Here is a 27,829-nt window from a genome sequence, read left to right on the forward strand (position 1 = left end):
GTCAAATAGGTTAGGCTCTTAGGCAAGATGGGTCACAGAGACAGCAAGCAGTAATTAGCATCAAAATACATGAGACCAACCTCTAACAGTTTGTGTGTGTGTGTATGCCAGAAGTTGCTGTGTAATGCCTCCATCTCTGCCTCTTCATAGTTTTTGAGACAACGTCTCTCACAGGCCAGAAATCCATGATTGGCTAGGCTGGCCAGCCTGTTCTTCACTTTTTAGCACTATGTCCAACTTCTCATGAGTGCTGGAAATTCAAACTCAGGTTGTCAGGCTTGCAAGACTTGTACTTTACCAACTGAGCCTTTACCGAAGCTCCTTGCCAATTCTTTAGAGTAAATCATATCTATAGCCTATTGATCTTGTTTCCTCTCCAAACCTCAAGCTAATACAATATCCTTTGCCAAAGCAGCCCCCATCCTAAGATTTGTGTCCTAAGAAAACATATCATTCAAAAATATTAGTACAAAACAGAGCAGCCATGGTGTTATTTACAAAGAACTAAGCGATATATCTGTTTACTAACTGGGAACCAAATGATTATAGCACATTAATTTGAAAGAAAATTATGCAGCCATTTAATGATAGCTGTGAAGATTACATGGAAAAGTACATACAATTAAATGCAAATTTACTTAAAAAACGAGAACATCAGAGTAGCTGTAAGCCTACAAGGAGAAAAAGTACCTAATGAAAAAGATGTGCATTTGGGTCAAAAGTTTATATACAACTAAAAAGCTTTCTTTTTACCAATGATATTTTAAAACAATAAATAAAACATATGAAATAAAAATTATGAGGGTGTTGAGTTATCAGTGATAACTAGTGTAGATTTGAGAATTTAAACGTATCTACAGCCTAGTTCTATTTTGTAAAGATTCAGAAATGAGGTTGGGACCACTATCTATTCACAAACACACACACACACACACAGACACACACACACACACACACACACACACAGAGGCACGCACATCATGCCCAGCCCACCCACCAGCAAATTCACAGGTGATTCTTGATTCCAGTGCCTAGTGGTGGCAAATCCTTAGCATAAAGTCCCCCAGGTCTGTGTGGAGTCATAAGCTTGGCATCACCTATAGGCACAGTGGCTGATAAGGACCAGGCTGGCCTCAGGGTGGGCCTGCACTGCCCCAGCCACTCTCGGCAGTGTCAGTGGACTGTAGGCAAGCAGAGGCGTGGCCATCAGAGCAGGACTGCTCCACGAGGCGGAAGGCCTCCAGGAACTCATTGATGTCGATGTGGCCGTCCTTGTTGAAGTCGATGCTTCTGGCAAGGTCACAGATGCCGTCATCTGTGATGTCGATGTTCATGTGAGAGCTGAAGAGCTTCCACGTCTGTCTGAACTCGTCCAGGGAGATGAATCCTTATCAGAGGGGAGAAGGCAGTGAGCACACGTAGTTTTCAGTGCTAGCATCATCTGACTTGCACCTGTTTCCCAATTAGTAAGCAGATACAGAACCCAAGGCTCAGGGTGACATATAAAGCTCCCAAGGGACCGCAGAAAAGCATGACTGTCCAGCGCTCTTCAGCTGGGAGCAACTGTGCTCCCTGGGCGGGAGAGGCATTTTGGAAATGTCTGAGGCATTTTTACAGTTGTAAGAGAGGGGTGCTAGGGCTGGAGAGATGGCTCAGTGGTTAAGAGCGCCATCTGCTCTCACAAAGGTCCTGAGTTCAGATCCCAGCAACCACATGGTGGCCCACAACCATCTGAAATGTGATCTGATGCCCTCTTCTGGCCTGCAGTTGTACATGCAGCTAGAACACTGTATACATAATAATAAGTCAATAAATCTTTACAAAGAAAGCAGAGGCAGGCGGATCACTGTGAGTTCGAGGCCAGCCTGGTCTACAAAAGTGAGTCCAGGACAGCCTAGGATACATAGAGAAACCCTGTCTCGAAAAACCAAAAGAAAAAAAAAACCAACAAAACAAAACAAAACAAAACAAAACAAAAAGAAAAAAAAGAGTGGAGTACTACACTGGATGTGGTGGTGCACATCTTTAATCCCAGCACTCGAGAGGCAGAGGCAGGTGGATTGACGTGAGTTTGAGTCCAGGACAGCCAAGGACACACAGAAAGACTCTGTCTTAAAAAAAAAAAAAAAAAGAGTTAAATTTCCAACACTGCTGGGGATAACATTGGCATGCAACTTGAGAGGACTTGTGAAGGAAATTAAAGGGTCTGAGGCAAAATCATTCCTGTGCCCGGAAGGTGACATGGTGACAGGGCAATGCGTGATTTTACCTGAATGATCACTGTCTATGATCCTAAAAATGGTCTCCAAGTTGGATCGGTTTCGATAGAGTTTTTCCAACAGACTCGACTGAATGTTCTGTAAGAAAAAGGAAAAAGAAAAACAAAACAAAACAAAATCTTTTTTCTTTTGCCCTAATGTATTAATTAACTCACAATGAACTCTGACAAGTTTTCAAGAATGAAGTTATTTTATTACTCTTCCGCCTCACTAGAGTGAAGTAGGTAGGAATGTCACCCATGGTAAAAAATAAAATAAAATTTTTTTTCAGAAATAGACTGGTGGATGTTGTACAGATTTGCAAATGTAGTCATCCCCTCCCACGCCCAGGTCCAGCCTCCGTGGGTTTAATGTGGATGAAAACTGTGTCAGTCCTGAACACATACAGACTTCCTCCTCACTATTGCAGACTTTTACATAGCATTTGCATTCCATTAGGTATTATAAGAAACCTAGAGACTAAAGTCTCCTGCAGGATATGCAGAACCATGATGTTTTACATAAGAGATCTGAGCATCCACAGGCTCTGAGTACTGTCCTCATGCAGATACCAAGGGGTGAATGCAGCCTAAACATCACCACACTGTGCCCTTTCAAGTGGGTCGATTGCATAATGTGTGAATTATGTTACAATAAAAATGGTTTTCAAAAGCACATAAAAAGTCTCACTTAACTGGAATTGTCAGCAACTACCTATTGATTCATGTTTTAAAATGGAGGAAGTGTCAGGGTTCTGGGAGAACCCAATGGGATTTAAGGTCAGTAGACTTGAGTTTGTGGCAGCTTTGTGTTGGTACTGGGGGTTGATCCAGGGCGTTGGCATGCTAAGTACATGCTTTCCCACAAACTACACCCTTAGCTCAGGCCTGAGTCATGGCTGAGAAATTCTATAACCCCAAGCTAGTACATTCTCAGGTCTACCAGGAGGATGACATCTTCCTCTATGGTGTTTGGCAATTAACTGAGGCAGCTTCCTAAACCCCTTAATACACAGGCCAGCACACAGGAATGACACAAATAGTTGCTCCTGTTTTCCCCACCCTGCCTTTGGGGCCCTAAATAGCTATGTCAGGATTGAGGGGCTCCCTGGTGGGGTTCGGAGGCTGCAGTGTGCCCTCAAGCACTGTCATCACACCCTCACCTCCCGGCTCAGCTGTTCTTTGGCCAGACTCTCCAACCAGGACCGGTATTCCAACGCACTGTCTGCTGAGGTGTTCACCAGTTGTGGCCGCAGCATCCGCCACGGCAGTCCCAGGTGCAGCACAGACTCCACGGCCACTGCCCAGTCACTCAGGGCGATGACACCTGCAGAAAAGACCTGGCCTGTTGACCCTCCACCTGCAGCAGGGTGTCCACGCAGTGCACATAGTTTGAGCCTTGATCCTTGAATTGTTGGTGGGTAACAGGAAAAATGGGCATTGCCACAACTTTTGTTGGTCGTGGCAGAGTTGACTGGAAACCATGCTTGCCAGGTAATACACAAGATGGCCAATTAAAATGGAATTTCAGATAGACCGCAAAGCAGAAGAGTGTGTCAAATGTAATGTGAAACTCTGTGTTTGCCTAAATTAAAACTTAATCATTAAATAATAAAATTATTGTTTTTTTATTTATTAAGTTTGGGGACATGAAGATTCCTGTAAAAAATTTAATAAAACATTGTATGTATGTGTGTATGTGTATCTATGTCTATGTGTATGTATGAGTATATATATGTATGTGTATGGTTGTATGTGTGTATATGTATGTATGAGTGTGTACATATATGTGTATGTGTGAGCTGACATGTGGGTATGTATATATATGTACGCATGTATGAGTGTATATGTGTATGTGTATTTGTGAGTGTATGAATGTGTGTACAGATATGTATATATGTATATGTGTGTATGCATGGGTATGTATGTGTATATGAATTCATATATATGTATATGTATGTACATGTTTTCAAAATGGGTGTATGTATGTGTACATGAATTCACATATATGTATATGTGTATATGTATGAGCGTGTATATATGTGCTTATGTATGTGTGTATATGTATATATGTACACATATATGTATATGTGTGTGTATAAATGTGTATATATGTATATGTGTGTACATGCATGCATGTGTATATATGAGTGTGTATTATGTATGTGTATGTATGTATGTGTGGTTGTTTTAAAAGGTAGGTGTTAGTGTAGCTCAGTACAGAGCACTTGCCTGGCATTTACAAGGTTTTGGGTTCAATTCCCAGTTTTTTTGTTTTTGTTTTTTTTTGAGACAGGGTTTCTCTGTGTAGCCTTGGCTGTCCTGGACTCACTTTGTAGACCAGGCTGGCCTCGAACTCACAGCGATCCTCCTCCCTCTGCCTCCCGAGTGCTGGGATTAAAGGCATGCGCCACCATGCCCGGCCACAATTCTCAGTATTGAAGAAAGAATCTATGTTTTACTTTCCTTGGAATATATTATTCACTGTAACCCTTAAGAGCCTATAATATATGCATATAAGTGTTTTCTCCATTTCTGATCGAGCTGCAATTATTCAAAGTTTGGTTAGCCATTCCATCAAACTGAGTAAAAACAAAATGTTTAGCTTTGACAACAGAACATGGGACTGTTAAGCTCAGAAACAAGCGGTCACGGCGGTCCACCTCTCCTCACTTCCTGCTTGGTTCTGGGCCTGACTCTTCCCATGATTCATTGCTCTCACCATCGGCATCTGGCCAAGTTCCTGCTCTGCTATAAGCTTAGCATTTTTAAAAAATTTACAAAATCAACGTTAAACTGAAGACCGGAAGTCGTTTTCACCCTGCTGGCTTGCAGAGACTGCCTAGGTGTGTTTACTCTGTCCTTACCGGTCTCACTAACGTCATGCTTCCTAAACTCAGCCAGCAGGTCCGAAGAGTGGGCAAATAATTTTTGCCTCAGGGCTCTCAGGGCTGACTCCTCCACCCTGCTGATCCTGGAACAGGAGAAAAGGGAGTTTGTGAAAAGCTCAATCTGAGTCCTGGGCTTCTAGCACGGCGCGCCCCCCTCCAGCCCCCCAACCGCCCCACCCCCTCAGTAGCTCAAGGTCCCAAGAGCTCAACTTTGGAGAGAGGTGTTCCATCACGTTTCCCCCCTCTGTCCCTCACTTTCCCCAGCTGTGTGTGAACAGGACTAGTCTGGGGGACACTGTTCCTTCCTACTCCAGGGCGGCGGGAGGCTCTAGTCTGGAGAAAGATCACCTCTGTGGTGGTCATGTGCTCTAAGCAGACTGTGCCTCCCCTGTTCCATCAAAAACATGTATATAAAAAAGGCCACTGGCCCCAAAAGGTGAAAGTGGAGATTAAATAAATAAATTCATAGTGAGCATTTAGCAGAAAGTCTGGCATCCACTATGCGCCATTTGAAGCATACTAAGTCATCATGTTTTCCTCATATTGTATAAGTATGTTAAGCGGAAAATGAGATTTATGAGTGTGACAGTTATAAACTACAGTCCTAGCCCAATTTTCTCATGTTTTAGGGGTGGGTCAATCAAGTCATTCTGGCCACAACACTTGACCTAAAATAGATGTGCAATAAACACTTACAATTGAAGGGACAAGAGATAAAAATGAGATTTAAAAAAATCTAAATTCGTAATATTTTATTGAAGGCCAGCCATTCTATAAATAATGAACAGCTAGCCGAGAGCAGTGGTGAACACCTGCAGTCCCAGCACTCAGGGAGACAGAGGCAGGCGGATCTCTGTGAGTTCAAGGCCAGCCTGGTCTACAAAGTGAGTCCAAGACAGCCAAGGCTACACAGAGAAATCCTGTCTCGAAAACAAAAACAAAATGATGATGATAACGATGACGATGATGATGATGATGACGACGACGATGACAATGATGATGATGATGAGCAGCTAACCTGTCTTTCCAAGTGACTTTATTTTTTAAAGCATTTTGTCACGTTTGATAAAAAAGATATTCATTGCAGGCCAGGTGTAGTGTCCCATGCCTTATAGTCCCAGCATCCTTCAGGCAGAGGTTCAGGAGTTCAAGGTTAGTCTTGGCTACAGTCGAGAGTTCAAGGCTAGCCTGGATTACGTGAGACACTTGTGAAAACAAAACAAAACAAAACAAAACGAAAAAGTTTTGTTTTAAAGAAGGAAAAAGTTTGTTGCATTTTTAGTTATTTAACTAATAACCCAGACAAGGGCTCCATTAACCCTTTAAAAATTGTGTGAGCTATCTAAAACTTGGTCCAAAGTACATGGGTGTACAAGCACATGAGCTTTGTCTAGAATTTGGTGTGTGTGTGTGTGTGTGTGTGTGTGTGTGTGTGTGAGAGAGAGAGAGAGAGAGAGAGAGAGAGAGAGAGAGAGAGAGAGAGAGAGAGACGTGGACCCCAGGGATGGAACTCAAGCTGTCTGGCTTGGTTGCAAGTGTCCTAGCATGTCAAGCCATCTTGCCAGCTCCTCTGCATACATGTATGTTGGGAACTTGGCGCTCAGTGCAGTGATGGAAGTTTTGGAGGATGAGGTCAAGAAGAAGGTCCTTAGGTCATGACCATCCCCCAACACCCCTGGCCACCGCACAAGAGATAGTTCTGTGAACTATTAAAATAGGTAGAACCTAATGCTGCCCCTTTGTCTGCTTTCTACCTCAAGGTGTGACCTTTCCCAGACTCCTCATCCCTGATGAGATGCCATCTGCAGCTAGGGACAGACCTAGGGGCTGCCCAATCTTACATGTCTAGCATCCAAAATTATATGCTAAGTAAGCTCATTTTCTTTAGCAATACCTTGCATCAGGTATTTCGTTATAACAACTGCAAACAGGATTAGGCAGGTATCGTAGTGCCTGCCTGTGTTTTCAGCTCTTGAGAGGCAGAGGCAAAGGGAGCAGGAGAAGGGAGGTCAGAGGTCATCCTTACCTATATGTGAGGTTGAGGCCATCCTGGACTACATGAGAAAAAAGGAAAAAAAAAAAAAGAAAGAAAGAAAAGAAAAAAGGAAGGAAAAGTCTTGCCTTTGCTAGGCAATGGTGGTACATGCCTTTAGTCCCAGCAGAGGCAGGAAGTTCTCTGTGAGTTCAAGGCCAGCGTGATCTATGTAAAAAAAATCCCAGGACCCAAGGCTACACAGAGAAACCCTGTCTCAAAAAGACAAAAACAACAAACAAACCAAAAAAGAAAGAGAGGAAGGGAGGAAGGAAGGAAGGAAGGAAGAAAAGCCTTGCCTTTGCCTCATGGTTAGCCTGTGAGTCGCCTTGTTGGCTTGGTACTGCACGATGTGTGGGGTCAGGGACGGTCCCAATTTGACGTAAGCTCCTCTGTTGCTGCCAACTTCATAATAATTGGAGGCAGAAAAAATGGTTAACACCTGAGTCAAAACGGAAGAGACACAGAGTTAATGCATACTGAAGAGCCTCCGTCCTCAGCCCCACGGGCCAACCCCACATCCAGGCGGCTTCTCACATTCATCTATGCATCTTCCTCCCTTCCTTCCTCTTTCTCCTCCCTTCATTGCTCCCTTCCTCCCCTCCCCCTCTTCCTCCTCGTACAGCCCTCTCTCTTAGGGAATGATGGCTTAAGCTGTAGACACGCAAATTGATTGGAGATCAGTAACATGATTTCACATCTTTATCCGAGGTAAGATTAGCAGGAGTTGTTATAAACAAAGGGGTACTACACCTCCTTTGGTTCAGCTTAGAAGCAGGCTGGGTCTTATGAACTGGGACAGTCATTATTTGTGGCAGGCAAATTAGTTCTAAAGCTGGTGAGCTGAATCAATGCAAGCTTTTTTGTTTCCTTGTTTTTGTTTGTTTCTTGTTTTGTTTTTGTGTGAGGAGATTTGGTTTTTTGTTTTTGTTTTTGTTTTTCTCTGTTTAGCCTTGGCTGTCCTGGACTCATTTTATAAACCAGGCTGGCCTCAAACGCATAGAGATCCCATCATCTCTGCCTCTCCAAGTGCTGAGAATACAGGTATGCACCACCACCAGGCTTGTCTTCTTCTTCTTCTTCTTCTTCTTCTTCTTCTTCTTCTTCTTCTTCTTCTTCTTCTTTTTCTTCTTCTTCTTCCTCTTCTTCCTCTTCTTCCTCCTCCTCCTCTTTTCTTCTTCTTCTTTGAGTATGTGTGGTCCTTTATGAGTTTATGTGGGAGGAGGCAGGGTGCACACATGTGCACCTGCACACACACATGCACACAAGGAAGTCAGTGTCAGATTCCTCAGCACTGGAATATCAGATGGTTTTGAGTCCTAAGTGGATGCTCGTAACCGAACACAGGTCCTCTGCAAGAGCAGTAAGCATTCTTAAGTGCTGAACTGTCTCCAGCTTCCAGGGTTGGGGTTTCTCCATCTTATGTACCTCAGAGATGCTCTGTGAGGCTGGGATACATTTGGGATACTGTTGATACACTGGGAGATGCTGAGCACTTTTGTGGTGACCTGGAGCTACTATGTATCCAAATGTTAACTGCTTGTAACTCCCCATGATCCTTACAAGCAAATGCTCCAAAACATGGTGTAAACTTTACCTCCCAAATTGTCCCTGATTGGGAGATAAAGTTGCCTACACCTGGGCTGGGCAGGGAAGAGGTAGGTGGAGCCTAGGTTTGAGGGCTTTGCAGGGTGGGAGAAGGGCCGGGGGAGAGAGAGAGAGGAAGAGGATAAAGGAGCAGGTTGACATGGGCTACATGAGTGGCTGGGAGGAACTTGCTCTGAGGATTGGCATGCTGGAGAGCAGCAGCCCAAACGGAAACATGTGCAAGTATTTGAGATTTCACCTGGGGAGCAGACAAGAAAGCTTAGAGGATTAATATCTGCCCAGCCCTAATGTTTAAGGCTTATTAAAAATCTAACAGGGTTCTGCGTCGTGTATTTCTATAATAGTGGTTAAGAAATAATCATTGTATTAATAATCATGAATCAATATTAAATATTAATCATTCCACAACAGAACACACCATCTCTTCCTTAAGATTTACAGTGAGCACAAGACAGAAAAGGTTCTTAGAGCCTTGCAACGAGGAAACACAAATTCAGTCAAACATTTCTTCTATTAATTGTCTGCAAATCCATTGTTTTCCCAAAGAAAGAGGATTCTGGGAACAGAGAACCCTACCCTTTGTCATTTGGAGGTATCCAAATACACGTAACCCAGAAATATCTGCCAGGACAGTGCAAAGTCCAGTGCCTTGTAGATATGTTTGAGGCAAGTGACAACAAACCATGTGACTTAGAGAGGTACAAGTGTGGCTGGGGAAACATTGGTCTCCTACATGCATCAATGGAAAAGTGTCTTATCTGTCCCTTGCTCTAAGGCTTTTGGGAAACAATAGCAGCAATTTTTGTTTTAAAAGGTCGAAAAAGGCTGCGTTCAGTGACATTTCTAATCAGAAAGCAGAGGCATGCAAATCTCGGTCAGTTTGAAGCCAGCCACTGTTTTACATAGTGATTTTTAGGCTAGCCAGAGAGACCTTGTCTCAAAAAGTAAAACACAAGAGTCATAAAAGCCAAAGACAAGGGGGCTGGAGAGATGGCTCTGTGGTTAAGAACACTGGCTGCTCTTACAGAGGTCCTGAGTTCAATTCCTAGCAACCACATGGTGGCTCACAACCATCTATAATGAGATCTGGTGCCCTCTTCTGGCGTGCAGGCAACTCATGCAGGTAGAATACTGTATAAATTTAAATAAATAAAACTAAAAAAGCCAAAGACAAGCCTAGAGTGGTGGCACACGCCTTTAATCCCAGCACTCGGGAGGCAGAGGCAGGCAGATCTCTGTGAGTTCGAGGCCAGCCTGGTCTACAAAGCGAGTCCAGGACAGCCAAGGCTACACAGAGAAACCCTGTCTTGGAGGGGGGGTGGAGGATGGGGCGAAGTCAAAGACAAAAGATCCAGACCCAGGGAGAGATCTGCCTGAACAAATAAGTGGAGAATAACTAAAGATACCCAATATTGGCTTCCTATTTCCACATGGTACACATCAACCATGCACACACAAAGTCCCTAGCTGCGTTGAGTACGTGGCTAACCAAATCCCAGGCACATTTGGTTGTCCGCTCCTGGAAGGAGCTTTTCGCAAGAACTCTTGTGACCCAGATTCAGAGGCTCAACCCACCTTGCGGTTGTGGCAGAACTCGTAGCCCTCAGGTTTGCATTCGTGTGAACGGATCAGGAATTGTAGCTTGTATCTCTGCAGTAACTGTTCTGTCACATCTGGCCCAAAGTAACAACCCCCTCCTCGGATGGCGTTGGCCTTGCAGCCTTCCTGAGCCATGGGGTCACTCCACAGAATATCTACCACCTAGGAAGACCAGATGGTTCACAGCCACGCAGGCATTCACAGGGTGAGCAGGAGAGTGGAGGAAGGCGTGGGGAAGAGTAATCAGAGGAGGGAAAAAATAAGACGAAGTGAATGAGTTTCTATGTAATCGATATTTGACACGTTTCTATTTTGAAGTTTATTTCTCTTTATATATTTTAAAACATGTTCGGTTGTTTTGCTTGAATGTGGGTCTGTGCACACCCAGAAAGGGTGGTTCACCCCTAAGACTGGAATTACAGGTGGTTGTGAGAAGCATATGGGTGCTGGGACTCGAACCCAGGGCCCTGTGGAAGAGTGACCAGTGCTCCTAGCCGTTAAGTCATCTCTCCAGGCCCTATGTTTATATTTTGGATGCTTAGGGCTGCGTTTAAAAAGAATCGTCACATTTTTTGTTGTTGTTTGTTTTGATTAGTTGAAAGTTTGTTTGTTCGTTTTGAGGCAGGGTCTTGCTAAGCAGCCTGTCCTTGAACTCACAGTGACCCTCCGACCTCAGCAAGTGTTGCAGATTTCTTGTTTGTTTTGAGACAGGGTCTTGTGTAACCCAGGCTGGCTGATAATGACTCTGGGAAAGGCATGCAGCATGGAGTGTTTTATTTCATAAATGGGTGTACATGCCTATTGGCTGGCAAGCACATACTCATTTTTTTGGATATAAATTTTATGTGAAAAGTCAACATTGGAAATGAGGTGGTATTCCTCAGTAACAGCTGTGCTTAGAGCCAATACCCTCAGCCAGAGCCTGCATCCTAGGTGCCCCCCCCCCCCCACAACCTGCATCCTAGCCCTCCCTCCCCCTGCCCCCAGCATCCTGGCTCCAAAGTGAAGAAGGTAGAAACCCTGGAGATAGCAACACAGTACACACACACACACACACACACACACACACACACACACACACACACGTGGGGTGCGAGGTGGTTTCACAGCCCCCGGCTGTGATCCTGGAAAAGCTAAAACAACATTTTGTGTTTAAAAGTAATTTCAGGATTTAACACAAAGCTGCAGATCTGAGAAGCCTTCAGCCGCTGAGGTTCATACTCATGTTCATCCTCTGAAAAACACCATTGCCAGTCTTACACATGCAGATGCCCTAACTACAGAGTTGGAGTGATGGTATATAATACTTTCTGAATGTACGTTTTTAAGGCAAAATGCATTTGGTTTATAGGTATCTGTATTATCGGGCCACGTGTTGCAAAAAGAGAGACCTCCATTTTAAATTTCAAGTATAAATTGGTCTTGAAGGCCGGATCAATAACTCTGGGACAATGTGACTCCTATTTCTTACCCTCCTTTGTCCAGTCAGTGGCTACTTCTGCCTGTTTCAGCTCTCACAACAGTGTAAATTCTTTTTAAATAGATGACAGATGGCTACCGCATCAAGTTTTCATAATTCTATAACTGCCCAAGACCGCCAAGCGCGTCTTACTGAGGCATTTCCTCAGCTGTGGTTCCCTCTTCTCCGACAACTATAGCTTGTGTTAGGTTGACATAAACCTCAGCACATCCATTAACTGCGCCCGGCCTCTACTAGAGTTTTGATTTGTTTGTCCCTCCTATGATAGGCACGTTCTCACCTGCTTCCACTCCTCAGGAGTGGGCTCGGGCTCCCCTCCTGCATCCGTGTCACAGTCGGCATGTGGGGCCAAGGGCAAGGGCTCCCCGTTTCCTCTGCTCCCTGGGAAGCCTGCTTGCTGCCGGCACCGCTCCAGTTCCAGGTCCACGGAGCGCCGCACCTGCTGCGATAGCTCTTTGGGGCCCACGGAGCCACAGGGGATGCTGCAGGACCGGCAGGCTTTGTGGGCCTTAAAGTCAGAGCCCGGATGCGAAGGCGAGGAGGGGAGAGAGCGGCTTTGAGGAAGAAACCATGGAGTAGGGGTCGGTCCAGAGCTTGTCTGGTTGACTTTTCTCTTCTGCTCCTCCCGACTCTCACTCTCCTTTCTCGTTTTACACCTCATGGTAGAAACAATCTAAGTGTGTCAAATAAATAAATAAACAAACAAACAAGTAAACACGTGCACACACAGTTGCAGGAATGAAATGGCAGGTAAGTCCTTTCAGACTGCCCATCTGGCATCCAGGTCAGTCCTAAAACCTTGGATTCCACACCCACAGTGCTGCTCTGCGCAGTTTTCCTGGGCCTAAGGCAAGCACAGCTTCTGACAGCAACAGTTAGAACTTTGCCAAGCAATTCCACATAGCCACCAATTTGTCGCATTTTGTGTCATATATATATATATGCAAGGCACAGAATGACATTTTTGTATCTCCAGCGGAAAATCATGTGCTATCTGAGTCACCGCTCTGTGTAACACTGTCCTGGCGTCAGTCGTGTAGTCTAGGTTTTCTGATGGATGGCCGCTGCGTTATCATGCCGTTTTTTTTTAAAGGAATCCTTCTTTTGCTTAATAATATTCACAAATGGAGCAGTAGCAGTGCAGAGTCCGGACCAGGGGGGCGGATAAGACATGAACGGGCAGATCACGGCTCTGACAAAGGGCCCGCAGGGGAAAAAAACAAAACAAAACAAAACAAAACAAAACAAAACAAAACAAAACCCTACTCTATGCGTGGTTTGGCGCCATCTGCTGGAAGCACTGGATTGCATGGCTGGGTAAACTGGTGAGGACAGGTAACGGGAAATGCTTTGATAGCTGAGACCCTACCTGCGGCAGAGAGACGGGGGGGGGGGGGGGGGGGGGGCCGGGGGTGGGAGGAAAGGAGGAGGAAGCGAGAGTCCTTTTCATCTTGGGCCGTGGCCAGCTAAATCATCATGGTGCCGGGTACCGAGTTGAAAAATAAGTTGAAAGAATGTGCTTCTTAGGAAAAACAGGAGTCTGGCGCGGAACTGCGCGGCAGTGAACACAAAGATAGCAATCAGGCCTGGGGCCAAGGCTACCTAGAAGGCCCAGGAGGCCACAAACTACTAAGAACTCTGTGGGTGCCAGGCGTGGTGGCGCTCGCCTTTAATCTCAGTTCTTGGGAGGCAGAGGCAGGCGGATCCATGTGAGTTCGAGGCCAGCCTGGTCTACAAAGTGAGTCCAGGACAGTCATGGCTAAACAGAGAAACCCTGTGTCGAAAAACCAAAACCAAAACAAAACAAAACAAAAAAACCTCTGTGGTGGCATGCACTCACTCACCGAATTCTGCTCATACACACACACACACCCCATACCCCAAATAGATCCAGGAACCAAGGTACAAAAGAGCCACCTCAGGGTGGACTGGCTTAGGACAAGAAAGATGGTTCTGGAAAGGACAAATGTGACTTAGAAAGAGTCCACACTGTGTAGGGACAATGAAACTTGTACTCACATGGGACAGGTGATACCAGATCATTTCCTAGCAGTTGGGAAAGAGAAAAGCTGAGACGAGCTGGTTCCTAGCCAGTCCCTACTCACTGCAGACTCACAGCAAAAGCCAGTCACCAGTGACACCCTTGTCACCCCCCAGGAAACTTTAAGGATTCTATCACCTGCTCCTAGAAGTGTCTCTAATTCTGATTTTTCTGGAGACTTCTTATTGAGCCCCTCCCGTGAGGTGCTTTTCTGCACGATATCTGTAAGCCACCCCACAAGGGTCCCCCAGGTTATACAAACTGCGGTGCCAGGACAGCCCCAGAGCTTTGCCAACCAAACGACAGGAAGTTAGCATGTGCCGAAGCTATGAAAATAAACCGTTCCTTCCACCCTTTCCAAAGTTCCTCCCACTTATGTTTTCACAATTACAGACAGTTCTCCCTGTGAGAGAATTGGCTGTCCTGTAGCTTGCTGTCTCTGCTTCCAGATGGAAACGCAGCCGAACAGAAGGTTTGAGCTCAAAGTTGGTGGAAATATCAAGCTTAAAACAGTCAGGTGCCAGGCAGCACGCAGGCTGGGGAACACCACTGACCGGCTTTAAGGTTTCAGGGCTCTCCGCTCTCACAAATATAAGTGGGGGTGGGGTAGGAAGATGGAGAACGGAGGAGATGGGTGAGAGGGCAGACTAAAATCAAGCCCGGGGGCTGGAGAGATGGATCAGCAGGTAAGAGCCTTTGCAGTTCTTGCAGTGGACCCAGGTTCAGTTCCCAGCACTCACATGTCGGCTCACAGCCATGTGAAACTCCAGTTCCAGTCCAACGTCCTCATTAGGCTTCTGCCTACACACACACACACACACACACACACACACACACACACACACACTACACATACATACATGTAGGCAAAACGTTCCAAAACAGATTTTAGAAAAAGACAACAAAAACATTTTTTATTTCAACAATAAAGAGTGGAGGCTGAGTAGACAGCTTAGCAGCACTTGGAAGCCTCCACATGGCAGCTCACAACCACCTGCAACTCCAACTCCAGGGGCTCCAACACCTGTCGTCTTTTGGCCTGCACAGGCACCCGTATCCCTATAAAGGTCTTTAAACATCAACCACGCCTAAGTATGTGCGCAGATGCTGTAAGGAAACTTCCAACTTCAACCAGGCCGAAGCTGGGCGTGGTGGCGCACACTTGTCATCCTAGCACTTGGGGGGCACAATGGAAAGGAACTACAAATTGGAGGCCAGCCTTGACTACACAGAAAGTTCTAGAGCAGCCTTAAATTAAAAAAAGAAAAAGCAACCAACCAAACAAACAAAACAAACTCAAAACCAATGTGGCCCAGCAGTGGTGGTGTATATCTTTAATCCCAGCACTTGGGAGGGAGAGTCAGATGGATCTCTAAGTTAGAGGCTAGCCTGGTCTACACAGAGAGAGTTCCAGGACAGCCTGGGCTACACAGAGAAACCCTGTCTTAGAAAAAACAAGCAAACAAAAAACCCAAACAACAACAAAACCCCTACCAACAAACCAACCGAACAAACGTGAAAGGCTGAGACGCCCAGAAGCAGAAAGTGAGCCAGGAAATGCTACAGAGCTCTCTCAGAAGCATCTGCCAAAATTTTTATCTTTTTCCTCTTCGAACATTGAGTTTGGACTGGCAGGGGTGTATTACTTGTCTCCTGGTCACCGAATCACAAGAAGCCACACCCGACGCTGATAAGCTAAACCTGAGTACAGAACCCTTAGACTCTGAGGCAACGTGTAATCCAGTGCTGGGAGCCTGGTTCTGTGTGTTGGAGGAAGAGCGGGCACGGAAATTCGGGGAGCCAACATTACAAAGGAAGTCAGCGTTGCTAGCCCGTTTACTCCTGTCCTCATCTCTCTCTCTCCTTTAGTAATGGGCACCCTGGGATAGAGACTGTGTCTGCAAACTTTAAGGTGAATGTAGCCATTTGAATAAGTTCTTGTCAGCTAGATAGGGAAAGAAACATTGGGTGCCACTAGATGTCCATAACACAAAAGAGGGTCTTCTGATCGTTTTCATTGACTAGAATGTGGTCATGAGGCTTGGGACTCAGGTGGCCATCTTGGATCAGGGCGCGAGGTGGCAGCAAGACAGAATTCCAAGTTCCTAAGACTTTGTTGGGTTGCTATCAAACTTCGTTTACACAAGGAAGAGATAAACGTGAAGCACAGATGTTTGGGCCTTTCTGTCACCTCAGCCAAATGCAAGCTCGATTTTATAAGGCATGTGTAACATATTTGACGTGTTTGCATTTAATCTTCACAATGCCAACAATATAGCTTATTCATGCTCCCAATACATGGTCATATTAAGTTAGCTTGTCCAAGGTCACAAATTCTTAGCAGCAGAACCAGGATTTTATCCCGTTTGGCCCCACTTCTTGGGCCAGGCTTTGGCAACTCAGGTAACACTTTCTTACTTGAATACCTTTGTGGCAAACACTGTGGTTCTCCACTAGACCTCTCTCCCTGGGCTTTCTCACAGGAGGGAAATAGCAACTTTCTTTCTGGGCAGACAGCCAACCACAAAGTACCCCAGCACATTTTCTTAGCAATACAGATCAAGGCTTGGAGGTGACACCCTAAGGCGAGTCCCTAGGCAATGTCACAGCACAAAGTTGCCATGTCACCCGATAACTGAAAAGCCCAAGACTCAAAGTGGGTCCTGTCTCTAAAACCACATAACCTTTTTTCCCTCTTGTGTAAGCTAGTTGGGTTGTATAATAAAGTTTAATTGTTAAGAAACAGAGCCAACACTGCACACTGTCGTGTATGTCCATAGTTATTGGAGTCGCTGGGAGTCAGGGCAGCTTGGCTGATAAGAACAAGTTTGGTGTTGTTGGAGCTTCGGGAAAGTGGTGCAGAGAATGCATGGGACAGTTGGAGGGTAGATGCATGAGGGACCACAAAAAGATCAAAAGTCTATTATGAAAAGAATGTAAAACTTTTGTTTTCCAGGTCTCTTTGTCTAAAGTCAAATGGATGATAGAGAGTTATTCTTCATTGGTTTACACTCCACTCCATGTCACACTCTCTGCCCTTCTGCCAGCACACACACACGCACACACACACACACACACACACACACACACACACACACCTGTGGAAGGCACCTGAAGGGCAGACACAGTCTCTGGATCATTTCCATCTCTCCTTAATAATCACTTTGCCTGTGGTAAACAAGCACCCTCCCTGAATGTTCTCTGTACCGAATACGAATAGGCGTGGGTTGAATTTCATTAAAGATGATTCGGACATTGAATTATGTGGGAACTGGAGGCTCTTTAGGTAATGATGATAAGAGACAGTGATTAGAATGATCTAGATCAAGGATGGCAACAACACAGTACTAGCTGCCACTCCCCTCTTGTGTGGCCATGACAGACATTACTAATGGATTGCAGCACACTTGCTTCCTGGGGCCAGCTGTGAGCCCTCATCCCTTTCTCCACATTCACACCAGCCAGCATGCACAGTGACATTTATCTCACACTGACAGTGAAACGAGACAGAACCTCTAATACTAGAGATTCGTAGTAGCTCATGACTCATTACCTTGTGCCTGTCTAGTTTAGCCAGAAGTTCCAGGTCAGTCTTGTCAGAGACCCCACCATGAAGAATAAGGACTTTCTCATCAACCAGAGTGGCCAGCGGAAGCCAGCAAAAGACATCTTGAAGTGTCCTTAGGATTTTCTTCCCATGTATCTGAAAGCCGACACCAACAGGATATTCAGGTTTCGTGGAGCTCAGCCTAAGGGACCGCAAGTTTGACTTTGAAAGGGGCACACCTTGTATTTATGCATCACTTCTTTGGTGAAGCCGTATCTGGACACAGAGGCAAAGGACACATGAAGATGAATTTAGTGACAGAAGTCATGGCAAGATCACATTTTATAAAAATGTTTATTCTAAGTTTGTGCCCTTAGGATATGCAGAAAGGGTGTAGAAATAGTCATCAAGATGTTTACAATTTTACCATTGTTTCTAGGTAGAGATATTGTGAGACATTAAATTTCTATTCTTTTTGTTTATCTAGATTTACTACTTTGTATACAAGCTAAAAAAATTAATACATAAAAATATAATGTCCTTAGCCAAGTGTGGTGGTGCATACCTTTAATCTCAGTACTCAGGGAGGCAGAGGCAGGCAGATCTCTGTGAGTTCGAGGCCAGCCTGGTCTACAAAGCGAGTCCAGGACAGCCAAGGCTACACAGGGAAACCCTGTCTTGAAAAACAAAAAACAAAAACAAAATCTAAATAATGTTTTTGCTACAGTAGTAAAATAACATGGAATTTTTTAAAACTTTTAAAACATTATATACTGTATGTTCTTTCAGAAATGAGAAAACCTCTTTTAAGCTCATAATTGAAGCTTGGGTCATGCGTGTGCTGTCCAAGTGCTCCATCACTGAGCTGCAGCCCTACCCCTAGAAAACTATGTTTAAAGAGCGTCTAAAGTAAGGAACTCTAGAGAGCTGGCATTTATATCGGGAAGGAAGCACCCCAGACCCCGGCACGTCCGGCCTTGTACCGTAGATTCACTAGGTGGTCCTCATGGTTTCCTCGGTTAAGATGGAACTCTTTGGGGTAAACCAACATGAAGGCAAAGAGAACCATCAGGACCTCCACGGAGTCCTGGCCTCGATCCACGAAGTCACCGTTGAACACGTACGCCCTCTCCGGCGATGGTAGACCGTTCTAGAGAAGAGTCCATGAAGAAGCAGTGGCCGGGGTGGGAGTGGGGTGGGAGGGACAGGACACGGCGGAAGGGGGAGGGAGGGAGGGAGAGGGAGGGAAAACACTAGGTTAAAAGCGGCAGGCAGTATGCGCATGCTAAATTAGAGCCCCTTCCAAAGAGGCTGAGATTAGGAGATGCACGTCAGAGTTGATGCTTGACGCTGACACGGCACTGCCTTGCAGCTGTGGTATGGGCTACAGGATGCTGAGCCTGGGACATGGAAGCCATCTTTAAGTTCTAGGTTCATAATGACAATAACGATAATAGTCTTGGCAACTGACGTGGACTCGGGGATTAGATAAGGCAATGCCAGGCTGAGCCTGGTGGCTCACACTGTAATCCCAGTACTTGGAAGGTAGAAGCAAGAAGGATCAGGAGTTCGAGGCCAGTCTGGGCTACGTAGTGACTTAGAAGGAGGCTATTCTGGTCTACGTGAGACCTTATTTCAAAAAGACTTAAAAAAAAAAAAAAGAAGAAGAAGAAGAAGCTAGGCATAGTGGCGCGTGCCTTTAATCCAAGCACTCGGGAGGCAGAGGCAGGCAGATCGCTGTGAGTTTGAGGCCAGCCTGGTCTACAAAGCGAGTCCAGCATGGCCAAGATAACATAGAGAAACCCTGTCTCAAAAAACAAAACAAAACAAACAAACAAAAAAAGAATTCATATATATTTATAAAATGATTTGGAAAAACAGCTTACATATTGTATAGTACATTGTACTAATTATACATTATACATTGCAGTAGTAAAATATTGCATGTACTTTGTTATATGTTTTTCTTATAGCTAAAATGGATATAAAAACAAACTTTGGATGCCTTCACAATAATCTTTTTTATAGAAAAATAGAAAATAGAAAATCAATTGCTGAATAATGGTTCCACCTGCTTATCAAGCTAACATTTGGATTTTTCCTAAAATTTACAAAAGTAGAGCAAAATAGAAAGCAAAGTTGACTATTGTATGCTGTACTGTTGTTTAGGGATACATATCTTTTTTTTTTTTTTTTTTTTTTTTTTTGGTTTTTCAAGACAGGGTCTCTCTGTGTAGCCTTGGCTGTCCTGGACTCGCACTGTAGAGCAGGCAGGCCTCAAACTCACGGGGGTCCACCTGCCTCTGCCTCCCAAGTGCTGGGATTAGAGGCGTGTGCCACCACCGCCAGGCGACATACATATCATTTAAAATAATATTATAGAAATACAAGCAATTGAGGCTGGAAAGATGGCTCAACGGTTAAAAGCACTGACTGCTCTCCTGCAGACAGCTTAGGTTTGATTCTCAGCACCCACAGGGAGGCTCACAACCGTTTGGTAACTTTAGTTCCAAGGAATCCAGCGCCCTCTCCTGGCCTCCATGGACACTGCATGCATGTGATACAGCAATACATGCAGGCAAAACAAAAAGACAAAAAAAAAAAAAAAAACCCCACAAAAAAACAAACAAAAACAAAAACAAAAAATCCACCACAGATAAAAATGCCTTTTATTTTAATACAAGCAATAGTTAAACATTTGTGTAATAGAGGGTATATCTGAACTTTTAAATTAATCCTCAGAGCAAGAAAGTAACTTAATTTGAATAGTCATACCTTATAAAATATAACTATTAAGTCATCCAACTGGCCATGTAGATCTCCTAATAGAGAAAAAGAATTTTAGCTCATACTGACCCTTACTTTAACAAGAAAAACACTGTGCCTGAAAGAATCAGGCAAAGTTAGAAAACAACAGTTGCTAACTTAGGGAGAATCGCTTTCACTTCACCCCACGGAAAATGTAGTTGTTACTGATAAGCAGAAAACAAACAGTAAATACCCATGTTGTTACTGCAGCAAAGAGGGGGCAGAGTAATGCCAGGCCATTATGGGAACTCCGCGCACTTAAATTAGAAGCTGTCATCACCTGTGGACCAGTGCTGGAGCCTTGTTCAATAGAATTTACAAAATCTAGACTTTAATAAAAATTTTTCTTTTCACGTGTTGAAACGATGATTTTTGAGTTTCAAATGCTTACAGGTTGAGCAAGACGTATCCCCTGGATGGGTTCACACCTCATCGTGTGCATCCTCCTCAGCTGGGGAGTGGGCGTCTCCCTCAGCTCCCTCAGCTGGGGAGTGGGCTTCCGGAAGCCCACAGGAACGCTACTGAGCAAATGAAGAAGCCTGGCCATGATGGTTCTCTGCGTGATAGACATGTGTATAGACAGAAATAATAACTCTACAAGCGTTGAAATTTCTTCAAGTACCAAGAAATAAAATGTCTGGGGATGGGCATGGTGGTCCCAGCACTCAGGAGGCAGAGGCAGACGGATCGATGTGAGTTCGAGGCCATCCTGGTCTACAAAGTGAGTCTAGGACAGCCAAGGCTACACAGAGAAACCCTGTCTCAAAAACCAAAACCAAAAATAAAATAAAATAATGTCTGCTCATACAAAAGGCTGGGTGGGGTTTCTCTGTTTGTTTGTCTTGTGGTTGGTTTGGTCTCGGAACGTGAACTTGGAGTCACTGTGAATTGCCTCTCTGAGCCATTTCTCCTTTAAGTAAACATGGGACAAATAAATATGTGAGCGTTCAGCTGGAGAAGAGACACTTTGACTTGTCCACCTACCGTCTTGCCTCCCTTTGGCACAGCTCCTTCTCCTGTCCCCTTTGTAAAGCAGGGCTTTCCGACCTGTGTCTAGCAGGGAAGGCAGCTCCCACCAGCACTTACCACACACTGTGATCTCCTCGCTGTAGCAGGTTGAGACCCGGCTGATGTTGGGCAGCTGGGCCAGGTGTCGTCTGGTCTCATACAAAAGATTCAAGACGTAGCGAGCGTGGAGTTGCTACCAGGAGGAAGGTGGGGGGGGGGGGGTGCAGTGACACAGCACTGATGGCTCCACTTTTGCTGGTGAGTGCCCAGCCAACCCAGACCCCAAAAGGAACCCAGTAAGCTCCTAGTCTGCTTTTGTCTTGTCCAAGAGTGGAAAGGCTGTGAGCTCTGCACCTCTCAGACTGGGGACCACTTCCCACCAGCTCTGCGCTGGCCTTTGAGGGCTTTTCAGGCTAAGACAGTGTGCTGCTTGGACCATGGTCTACTGCCCTCACCATGCACACCAGTCTCAACTTGGCAAGCACTATACTATAATTTTATTATTACCCCAGACAGGTTCTCGCTATGAACCCCTGACTGTCCTGGAACTCACTATCTAGACCCAGCTAGCCATGAGCTCACAGAGATCTGCCTGCCTCTGCCTCTGCCTCCCAATACTGAGAGTAAAGGTGAGTACCATGTGACCAGGCTCTGATTCTCAGGGACTGTTTTAAAGAGCAAGTGGGGATATCATTTCTGTATTTCTGCCGCTGCATCTTGTCCCCCAGATCCTTCCTTGCTAAGCACGCAGGGTGGCCTTCCTGAGGTCCCTGAACAGTTAATGAAGTCCCTGCCTCAGGATCTTTGCACTTTCTCCTTTATCTAGAACCCTCTACTCCCAGATATCTCTGGCGCATCCCTCAGCACCCGAACCTTGGCTCAGACATGTCCTTCCAAGACTGTAAAACTGCCTTCCCTCCTGCCCACTCTTCCGTAGCTCTCAACACTTTCCGTGCTACCACATATGGACTCCTTAGCTCATTACTTCCTACACCGCTAATACGTCAGCTGAGCGAGGGTAGCTGAATCCCCCAGTGTGAGCCTCCCAGAATTCCTCACTAGCTGCCTGCAGGATGAATGACCCAAACAGGGAAGGTTTCCATCTTAGAGGCCGGCTGACGGACCACAGGAGCCTGGCTACACTTCCGGGACTGGTTTGGGCTGCCTTTACTCATGAATCCAAGTTGGTTAGGGCCCCCACGTTCCCACGTAAGCTTACTTGTCTCAGCCTGAAAGCTTCCACTAGGGCAGTGGCGTGGTCAGGAAGAAGGGGGAAGGAGAGGTGTGGCCCCGTGTAGCTGTGCGGCACCTCTATGGATTCATAGTCGCCGCCCTCCTCTGCCTCCACGTCCTGGGTGAATCTCTCCTCAGTGAACATGCGGTTCAGGAAGTCTCCTAGTTCAGACAGAGAGGCCGAAAACAGGCCAGCTTAGGAACAGACCTCGAGGGACTGTTAATGCTGTGAGACCCTGCCAGTCTGGGGCAGACACTGGCTCCAACCCAGGCTATGACAGGGAAACTGAGCTGAGAAGGTTATATTTCTCTGTCAGCACAATCTTTAGATAAGTCTACATTTAATTTAAAAAAAAATCACCAGGACTAGGTGATGAGGATATAACTGCTCCGTTGTTAGGAGTGCTTGCTGCTCTTCCAGAGGAGCAGAGTTAGATTCCCAACACCCACATCTGGTGTCTCACAATGACCTCTAGCTCCTGCTCCAGGGGGATCTGACGCCCTCTTCTGGCCTCCTCAGACACGTGCACTCACATGTGCACACACACTTTAACCCATGATTTAAAATAAATATTGTTTTAGAAATCAAAAGGATTTGCTCAGAGAAAAGTCCAGAAACAGCAGAGGTCCGTGAGGGCAGGAGGAAGAGCGGGGGGGGGGGGGGGGGGGCAAAGCCATGGAGGAAAGGACTTTAGACCATCCGCCCTGTTCAGTGCTCACCGCAGCAGCTCAGACCACTCCCAGCACTGCAGCCTCCCCCACCTGTTAGTCTTTGAAGGTCCAGGCCAAAGTGTTTCCCTCCTGGACTGCGCGGGACTTACGGGTGGCAGGCCAGAAAGCTATGGAGCCAGCCACTCTCTCATGGTTCTTTCTAGAAGGCCATCAACTAGGGAGGGACTCCCAAGCTCACGTTGCCCTAAGGTCCTGGTGGCTGGAGGTTCCTTGTTTATAATTCCCCAGGCTTCCTGGGTTGCAGCTAGTAACCTATTCTCCCATTTCCTGCATCTCTCTCCACCCCTCCCCCCATCCCTCTCCACTTCCCTCCCACCTCCAGTGTTTCCTGCACTTAGTAAACCAACTCCTTGCACTTAAACTCTCATCTGCGTCCATGTTTATAGGTGACCCAGCTAAAAGTTACTCTGCCATTCCATTGGCCAGCCTTTCTACTCAGTGCCTGAACTCTCACCAGATTCCCAGGAGCACTCGCTCCGGTAGCCCCACCCACATCCGCACTACGCTATTCAGCCAGGAGAGCCCGTCACATAGCAACTCATACTCACTCTCGTGGTGGCTGCTGGGAGTGAAGTGATCCACGAGGTAGCTGAAGAAATCGTGGAGCTGTGAAAGAACCAGACGGAGGCTAGCTTTAAAAAACGAGGGCAAGGCCCGGCGTGGTGGCGCATGCCTTTAATCCCAGCACCCGGAAGGCAGAGGCAGGCGGATTGCTATGAGTTCCAGGCCAGTCTACAAAGCGAGTCCAGGACAGTCAAGGCTACACAAAGAAACCCTGTCTCGAAAAAACAAAAACAAACAAACAAACAAACCCGAGGGAAAGAAAATCCAGGAGCGATGCGGTCAGCTGTTCCTTCAAGCTCGGGGTCCGCTGCCAGGGCTGGCAGGTAGCTTCCCTTCCCTGCTGGCGTCCCCACATACCTTGACCTGGTCCTGCTGTCCAGCGTACTCTATAGACTGGAAGATATTCCAGGTACATCGACGCCTCATCTCCAGGCGGGCCATGTAGCGCCGGTACCATCTCTGGATCAAGGCTGCTGCCTTGAAGGCTGTAACACGGATGAAGATGCTAGCCTGTGAGCAAGGGACTCCCCGGGATGAGGGGCGGGTGTCTGGGAACACGGTATGCAGACCCCACCCTACTGTACAGGTGGGGAAAAGATGATGCGGACAGCACTACCCAGGAATGCCAGGAGGAAGCATGTAGCTTACTGCTGGTCACAGAAGTTTCTTCTCCACTGCCTTCCCACCATACCTCCAAATTCCTGTCATGACGGATGGTACTTATACCACTGGCGGTTTATTGGATTTCCATTTATGGATATTTTCATCTCACTGAGCCCTGTCTGAATGGAGACATTTGCAGTTGCCTGTGGACTAGTAATGAATACTATATATGCCTTTTCTTTTCATTATTAGGTCAAGAAAATTCACCTTTTCACCTAAAGAAACACCATCCCGTTCCTCTTTGGCATATCTGAGTAGCTGCCCCAGTGTGCTAGTGTTCTGGTCCATTGCTAAACAAACATTGATTACTTGGAATGAAGCACTGTGGGGCTGAGAAACGCTCAGTAGTTAAGAGCACTTGCTGCTTTTGCAGAGGAGCCAGGTCCAGTTCCCAGAAATACATAACTGCTCACCACTGTCTGGCTTTCCTTCTTTTTGGTTTGTTTGTTTGCTTTGTTTTTTGAGACAGGGTGTCTCTGTGTAGCCTTAGCTGTCTTGGACTTGATTTGTAGACTGGACTGGCCTCAAACTCACAGAGCTCAGCCCATCATGCCCTGCAAAAAACCTCTAGTTTTTTTTTTTTTTTTTTTTGGAGGGCGTTGTTTTGTTTTTTTGTCTTTTGTTCATTCAATACTTTCAAGTCATAGTTGATTGTGGCTATGCAATATAGTTGGAAACAAAAGCACGGGTAATGAAAGTCTACAATATGCATTGTAGAATTTGGGTCTGAGGATTCTGGGAAGGAGATGCAAATTGGAAAGAAGAGTGCCTGTGTGCATGTGCATGTGTGTGTGCATGTGCGTGTGTGTGTGCGTGTGTGTGTGTGTGTGTGTGTGTGTGTGTGTGAGAGAGAGAGAGAGAGAGAGAGAGAGAGAGAGAGAGAGAGAGAGAGAGAGAGAGAGTTACACACCGTGGCAGTGGGTTCCTTTGAGTGGTCCTGCCAAACTATGTAGCCTTGGCACGTTGTCTTACACCTTAGCATCTTCACCTGGACAAGGAATTAGACTCAGTGGAGGACAGGTGCTCTCTCTATGTCACACAACAGGTGACAAGTGTTTCTTACGTCCCAAGCTTGTATATGTTACTGCCCTGGCCAGCTTTGTGTCAACTTGACACAAGCTAGCTTCCTCAGAGAAAGGAGCCTCAAGTTGAAAAAAAAAATTCCTCTGTAAGATCAGGCTTAATTTTCTTAATTAGTAATTGCTGGGGAAGGGCTAGGCCTATTGTGGGTGGTACCACCCCTGGCCTGGTGGTCCTGTGTTCTAAATGAAAGCAGGCCGAGCAAGCCATGGAAGCAAGCCAGTGAGCAGCATCCCTCCATGGCCTTGGCTTCAGCTCCCGCCTCCAGGTCCTTGCCCGGCTTGAGTTCCTGTCCTGACTTCCTTTGATGATAAACTGTGATATGAAGTGTGATCTGAGTGAGTGAACCCTTTCCTCCACAAGTTTCTTTGATCGTGGTGTTTCATCCCAGCAACAGTAACCCTAAGACACTTAACATTCTCATTTTAAAAAAATACATTGAGGGGTGTGGTAGCGCATGTTTCTAATCCCAGCACTTGGGAGGCAAAAGCACGGAGATCTCTGTGAGTTTGAGGACAGCCTAGTTCCAAGACAGCCAGGGTCACATAGTGAGACCCTGTCAATACTAATATTAATGCTAATACTAAATTTGTCCTCTCAGGTATGTGGTCACATCTACGCAAAAGCAGCTAACGCCGATGATGTTAGTAGCTTTAAAAATTGATTTCTTTCTATTCTCCTTTTCAATTCTTTCTTGACAGAAGCCAGGAGGGTGTTCCAAAGTTATAAAAATATTATTATGAAGTTCCTTATTTTGAATTATTTCACCCTTTATGCCTTCGGAGCAAAGTTTATAATTACAATGAAGGCTGGGTGTGGTGGTACATGCCTAGAGCACCAGAGCCAGGGGGCAGAGGCAAGAGAGTTGTGGCAGATTTGAGACCAGTTTGGTCCATACCGCGTTGCTGGCCGCCAGCATTCCACAGTGAGCCTCTGGTTTAAAAGACCCCAAACAAACAAACACAATCCTGCAAGGTTTGGCTTTTTCTGACCTCAACAGCTCCACTTCCTTCAATTCTCCACTTGAGAAATAAATACTTCATTTATTTATTTATTTATTTATTTATTTATTTATTTATTTATTTATTATGTTTTGGTTTTTTGTGACAGGGTCTCTCTGTGTAGCCTTGGCTGTCCTGGCCTCGCTTTGCAGACCAGGCTGGCCCTGAACTCACAGCGATCCACTTGCCTCTGCCTCCCCAGTCCTGGGACTAAAGGCGTGTGCCACCACCACCCAGCTCTTCCACAGTCACTTTAAACCAGTGGTTCTCAACCTGTGGGCCACCACCTCTTTGGGGGCGGGGGTTAAAAGACCTTTTCTCAGGGGTCACCCAAGACCATCAGAAAGCACAGATGTTTACATTATGATTCCTAACAGTGGCAAAAACTATAGTTATGAAAGCAGTGAGATTGTTTTTCACAGTTGGGGGTCAGCACAAGAAGAACAGCATTAGAAAGATCAAGAACCACTGCTTTAGACCACTCGGTCCCATGAGTTTTTCCTCCCTGCTGCCCCTGGCATACGGTGGACTCCCCTTACCCAGATTTTTTCACGTCCCTCTTTGCCCAACATCACCTCACTGATTTGTGTGCAGATTGCATAAACCTTGAGGCAACAGCAACTGCTGGCGACAGTTTTAACTCTATCAACTCAGGAGGTCGGCTGAGCTTTCTCTGCTAGCCACCGCCAAGGAGCCACCGAGTTCTAAGAGCTTTAGGACACATTGATGGCTTTCGGCTTCATCCTGAGAGTTCCGCCCTACGAGGCACATGGGCTTTGGGGTCCCAACGCTGGCTCTGGCGGAGGAGAGCACGTACCTTTCTCAGCATTCTGAAAAGCGAAATGGTGCTGGGTGGACGAGCTGCTTCCCATGGTTGGGGTGCAGAGCTCCTGCGGATCGGAGGTTGGCTGACAAAAGGAAGGGGCGTGGCCAGAGGGAGATTCGTACACAGCATCAGTTCAGGTGGAACTGACTGTCTGTGAGCCCCAGGAGAGCATGCCCTCCTCTGTAGTCTCGGCGCACGGGGCGTTTGTTCATCCCCTGAGAATTCCCTCCACTTGCCATCCCTTCTCCCTCCCGTTTTCACTCTCTCGTCTTTTCCAGCGTGGCCTAGAAACACGCTGGAGCTTTCACGGTTTCAAAGCTGCTTTCCATAATCTCCAGCATCCTTAAGCTGCTCCCAAACCGCTGCTCTCCTCTCATGCAGACTTCTCACAAGAGCAGATGGCATGTTTTCTTCTAGACACTATTTGTTTTACAGCAGTGGGATTAAACAAACGCGGAG

The 27,829-nt window shown here is 46.1% G+C and overlaps 1 protein-coding gene across 1 annotated transcript; it reads right to left on the reverse strand.

Moving 5' to 3' along the window:
- Window positions 1–557: 557 nt before the first annotated feature.
- PPEF2 (protein phosphatase with EF-hand domain 2) lies at window positions 558–27,441 on the reverse strand. The gene is made up of 16 exons (XM_084760550.1): window positions 27,362–27,441; window positions 24,158–24,285; window positions 23,785–23,842; window positions 22,491–22,666; window positions 21,350–21,464; window positions 20,231–20,277; window positions 18,439–18,605; window positions 17,695–17,731; window positions 17,462–17,611; window positions 12,148–12,540; window positions 10,364–10,549; window positions 7,480–7,622; window positions 5,125–5,231; window positions 3,421–3,584; window positions 2,270–2,357; window positions 558–1,387 (listed from the first exon to the last, which is right to left on the reverse strand). Exons 1-16 carry the CDS (start codon window positions 27,414–27,416, stop codon window positions 1,134–1,136), a joined length of 2,268 nt encoding a protein of 755 aa, XP_084616676.1. The 5' UTR covers window positions 27,417–27,441; the 3' UTR covers window positions 558–1,133.
- Between the last annotated feature and the right edge of the window lie 388 nt (window positions 27,442–27,829).

The sequence above is a fragment of the Acomys minous genome (genome assembly GCF_964271855.1).
Source record: "Acomys minous genome assembly, chromosome: 15".
NCBI classification, from domain to species: Eukaryota; Metazoa; Chordata; class Mammalia; order Rodentia; family Muridae; genus Acomys; species Acomys minous.

Bases quoted from the DNA above. Each gene is read 5' to 3' on its own strand.
- PPEF2 (XM_084760550.1), bottom strand. From the start codon at position 27,416: ATGGGAAGCAGCTCGTCCACCCAGCACCATTTCGCTTTTCAGAATGCT. The intron at 21,465-22,490 runs GTAAGCTTACGT...TCCTCCTGGTAG, and splicing joins AAGCTTTCAGGCTGAGACAA to CAACTCCACGCTCGCTACGT. The intron at 5,232-7,479 runs GCAAGGCTTTTC...CTCCTGTTCCAG, and splicing joins AGGCTAACCATGAGGCAAAG to GATCAGCAGGGTGGAGGAGT.